Genomic DNA, 4721 nt, shown 5'->3' on the forward strand with positions numbered 1-4721 from the left:
GTTTATTTAAATATTTTACTGACTTCCTCTTGTTGAGGTTTGTGACAGACATTAACCTCCAGCGTCACAGGCAGGAAGTAAACAGGACTGGTCATGTGGCCTTTCACACTAGATACATAAAATTGATACTGTTTAGAATAGACACCCTAATATTTGATTTTAAAACTTCAAATAGCTGCCAAAAGTCAAAACAATTATTCTAGAGCTTCCAGAAGTTAGAAAAAATGTCTGGCAACAATTGTTGCCGGTGGGATTAAATGGGTAAATTTTGTCATTTTGAGATCATTTTCAACTAATGTAATAAGAATGGCGTATTATATATCAAAGATAAGAAAACCCATTAATTTCTAAGAAATATTTAACACTAGAGCTGGAGAACACCTTAAATATTCAAGATAAATAAATAAAACAATCATTTAAATGGACTATTAGTGCTCTGCAATCAAAATTATTATTGTTTAAAATCATTTAGCTTAGGGAGAAGAGGACTTTTGTGTAAAAAAAGAAAACAAATGCTCTTTGGTTCTGCTCTGCATCCATGAAATCTATCTGGTTTGAAATATATCATAGCAAACTTCAGGTCTTTTAGTAATTGGGTTATGAGTAATTCGCCACATTTTAATCTCCCATTTTGTCTCCATTGTTGGTCAACTAAGTAACATATAATTGGTCACAAACACAGTGCATGTAGCAGGAATTCAGTCTTTCAGTGACCACACTTTGAATTCAATGTTGTGTTCATCAACAGGTGGAAGAAGATGCGTTCCCGCAGCAACAGCCTAGAAGACGTAGCAAAGCTCAAACTGGCTCAGCAGCAGAACATGGACACACGCAAGCAATCCGCAGAGCGAGATGAGCACCCGGGTAGAGCAGAACACCGCAGTAGGCGTCAAGAGCTGCCAGCCAACACTGGGACCGTCGAAAGGAACAACAATGTGGCTAAAAACAGCGCCGGCACTGCTGGAAGACCCAATGGCAGCAGCGCTGCAAGGGCCGGCCGACGGGAGAAGGGCAGGGACCTCTCCCGGGATGACCTGGTGTTTCTCCTGAGTTTACTGGAAGGAGAGCTACAGGTAATTTAAAATGCACAGGTACTGCTGCCAATTCATAATAAGCCGAGCGTCTTGCAGACATGGCACTGACCCCAGTTGGATAGAAGGGTCAAACATCCTGGCATAGTGGGCTTAGTAGGCGGTGATCACGCCTGTGTTTACAGACAGCATCAGATCCAGGAATCCCCTGGCAGGTTTCAGGAGCTATAAAAGGTCTATAAATGAGGTTAAATAAGCTGGAAAAGAATCATTCATTACTGTAGCGGTGATATGCTAATTAAGACCTGCCTCGGCCCCCAGAGGCAGGTCTGGGGCTATTTTTGGGACCTATTCGGCCCCAAAAATAGGCTGTGGAAGTTTATGGTCAAAACTCCAAATGTATTTATATTATTTAGTAGTAAAGTTGCTTTAACAGGCTGATGTTTTGATCTACAGTTAGATGAGATCCACAGTTCTGGTGAGATGTTTAAAGCAATTCTACAACCCTTGCTGATGTTTCTTACTTAGTAGGTTCACCTCAACTGAACACTTTCTGCAGAACTTCCACGAGCTGCTGGCATCATTCTGCTGAGATATTTGGCATTTTTTCTTGGCAGAGTTTGCTTAAATATGTTGAGTTTTTGGTACAAACGTGGTTTTTGAGCTTAATCTAATTGGTCATCACTCCACCAAGAACCACTGAAGGAAACAACACAAAAACCTCAGAAGAAGACACTGAGCATAAACTTCCTTCTTCAGCAAATGGAAACAAAAAATGAGTTGTGTTGGATTTTAGGATTTCTTTTTCGTCTTTGGCAAAAAAGACAAAAAAGCGAACCATGGCGGACCAGAGTTCGCTTTTTTTGTCCGCATCAAAGTTTAACACATTCACACCTTCTCAAACAAACCAGGCTGTCTAGACAAACAAACTGGATTTAGATTAAGGTGAACAAAACAGGGCTGGTGAATGCATCCTTAATATGCACTAATACACATTGGAAACTGTCTTAGTATTACCTCAGAAGCTAACACCTTCCTCATCTCTAATCTTAGGGATACTGCCAATCAGCAGTAAGGAAAATGAATGACGCTTATCGATTGACTGTTTTGCAACAACACCTAATAGTGTTTTAAGTCGCATTGCGCTGTGGTGTTTCAGCTACTAAAGCTGTATTTTCTTTTGAATATCTTAGATATATTCTACAAAAATCAGACATATTTTCCATGAATAACTTGGAGTTACATTTCACAGAAAAATCCACAAACAGATCAATATGAGGGTTCACAGCACATTTATAACGTCCACTGAAAATATGCTATATATACTTTGTGTAACCCATTAAACCATCATTATAGTTATGTGTGAACCATATAGGCTTCATTCTGATATTCTGCATATATGAACTTCTAATAGGAATTACTTCTCTTGTTGCTGGATGTGGATACACATGATGTGGATGTAAAGTTTCATCCTGTAAAGCATAGTTTGGTCTGACTGCAATCACTCTCTGCTCCATCACAGGCCAGGGATGAGGTGATCACAGTCCTAAAGGCAGAGAAAATCGACTTGGCGCTGCTGGAAGCCAAGTATGGGTTTGTCACACCACAGAAAGTCCTGCAGGCCCTGCAGAGAGATGCCATCCAGGGAAAGTCGGACGTCTTCCAGGAAGACATCTACGAGAAACCCATGGCAGAGGTAACAGCAGTTTACAGTCAAAAATCTCAACCAATGTGGCAATAATGGCTGCCAAATGACTGCTATATGGTTGGAGAGGCAGATAACCCAGATGTTCTCTGTTAACCCAACACAGCTCGATAAGTTAGTGGAGAAGCAGAGGGAGACCCACCGGCGGATGCTGGAGCAGCTCCTGATGGTGGAGCAGGCCCACAAGCAGGCTCTGTACAAGCTGGAGGACGAGAAGAGGAACCACGGAGAGTTCATGAGGAAGAGCGACGAGTTCACCAACCTGCTGGAGGAGGAGCGCGAGAGGTCAGCGGGGAACTGGTTTGTAGTATTTCCAAAAGCGGTTGCATGTGAAGAGTAGTGTATAAAAATCGTCTTGACTCATGCAGCAAGTTTAGTATTCAGCGGAAGCCACTGTTACAGTGGAAGCATATTGCAATATCATTAAGACTATCTCAGTGGTTTCAGCATTCATTCGTACAGTCTGTTTCCTGTGGAGCAGGGGTCCCCAAACTTTTTCCTGTGAGGGCCACATAACTTTTCCTTTCTCTGGTGGGGGGCCGGAGTCAATTTGTAACAGAAAAAGTGTGACGTTTGGAGGAATGCCTAAATGTAAAAATATATTGTTTTCCAGAAAGCACAATCAAATAACATTCTCTGGGTTCTTCACAGAAAAAAATCCAGTAAGGATTATAGTCCGTATTTTCCGAACTATGAGCCGCACCGGACTATAAACCACAACCCCAAAGTTTTTTTTTTTTTAATAAACCAGTAAACATGCACATATAAGCCGCAGATATCTCTGCCACTCCAGGTTTTCTACACCAATGCAGCAGCAGCAGAGGGGGGCGGACACCCAAAAATTGAGTCATAACAGGTCAATTGAATATCACATTTATTAGGATTGAAAAATAAAAAGTTGCCAAGATTAGATTTAACAGAACTGATTATGGTAGTTTCCGAACGGTAACTGTAACAGTAAAAGTGCTGATCCTTCGTGTCTGCTACTAGCATGTGCTAAATCAGTGGTCCAACCTTTTTATTACCGCGGACCGGTCAAGACTTGGACATTTTGTTGCGGCCCGGGGGATAGGGGGATGGGGGGGATAAGGATAAGGCTTCTGCATGTTGGTGTTCCCACTAAATACTGAATATGCCCAATTTGGGTTGTCTTGGCCTTTTTATCGCAGCCTGTGGGGTTTTCCCTGACTGGGAACGAGAATACAACCTGTTGAATGTGACAGGTAGCCAATCAGAAAGTGCGGTGAAGTCAGAACAGAGGGGAATCCCAAATAGGTGACATATCACGCAACTGAGAGTCCGGTGGATATCGGAGATGATATGTGGAAATGTTTATTATTATATGTAAAGGTCGTTATTATATATGTTTATGTTTATTCAGTTAAAAATGTTAACTATGAAAAAACATATTCACCTCCAAATCATAGTGCAGCAAATAGAGCGGCTGCTACCGTCGTCTTTTATCCACTGCCTTTTCTTTTTGTTTCGTGTTTTATCTCTTAAAATGACTCCACAAACTATCACTATCACTACATCGTCATCTGTGTTTGGTTATTCTAAATTCCTGTTTGCTATGTTGGGGGTTTTACTGGATTATCCTCTGGAATCGGTTCGAGTTGCTCCTGCCTTGTGGCTGAACACGAACCGATCGAACCTGTTGTACTTTTATCAGCTCTGTGGTCACAGAGGTTTGGAGAATCGGCCGGCAATCCTTATATCTTGCCGTCTAAACCAGACTTAAGACTCACAAGCTCTACTCATCTCCTCTCGACCACTGCCCAAACGCTCTATACTCTGGTCGCTATGGTAACGTTTACATATCCCTTCAAAATAAGATACAGATGCGCCACAAAAACAAGCATTTTACTTTCGTGATAATTTTAACTCACGATAATGACTAACGGGAGCCCTGAGCTTGTTTCTCTGACGTCCCTCAGGGAGTGATGGGAGACAATGACACCTGAAGTGTTGCTTACATCCACAGC

General features: G+C 41.8%; 1 protein-coding gene across 2 annotated transcripts in view; it reads left to right on the forward strand.

Moving 5' to 3' along the window:
* LOC106937378 (filamin A-interacting protein 1-like) overlaps positions 1-3271 on the forward strand; it is a 6332-nt gene extending 3061 nt beyond the window's left edge. Inside the window, exons 1-3 of one of the 2 annotated variants that reach the window (XM_015018834.1) lie at positions 590-1073; positions 2554-2727; positions 2843-3271. In XM_015018834.1, coding sequence (XP_014874320.1) covers positions 759-1073; positions 2554-2727; positions 2843-3076 — 723 coding nt within the window. In that variant the 5' untranslated portion in view covers positions 590-758 and the 3' untranslated portion in view covers positions 3077-3271. Of the gene's footprint in view, positions 1-589; positions 1074-2553; positions 2728-2842 lie in introns of those variants that run through there. The other variant, XM_015018836.1, reaches the window with a different exon arrangement.
* The last annotated feature ends 1450 nt before the right edge of the window (positions 3272-4721 follow it).

The sequence above is a fragment of the Poecilia latipinna genome, unplaced genomic scaffold, assembly GCF_001443285.1.
Source record: "Poecilia latipinna isolate Pla-1442-1.1 unplaced genomic scaffold, P_latipinna-1.0 Scaffold2329, whole genome shotgun sequence".
Lineage (NCBI taxonomy): Eukaryota > Metazoa > Chordata > Actinopteri > Cyprinodontiformes > Poeciliidae > Poecilia > Poecilia latipinna.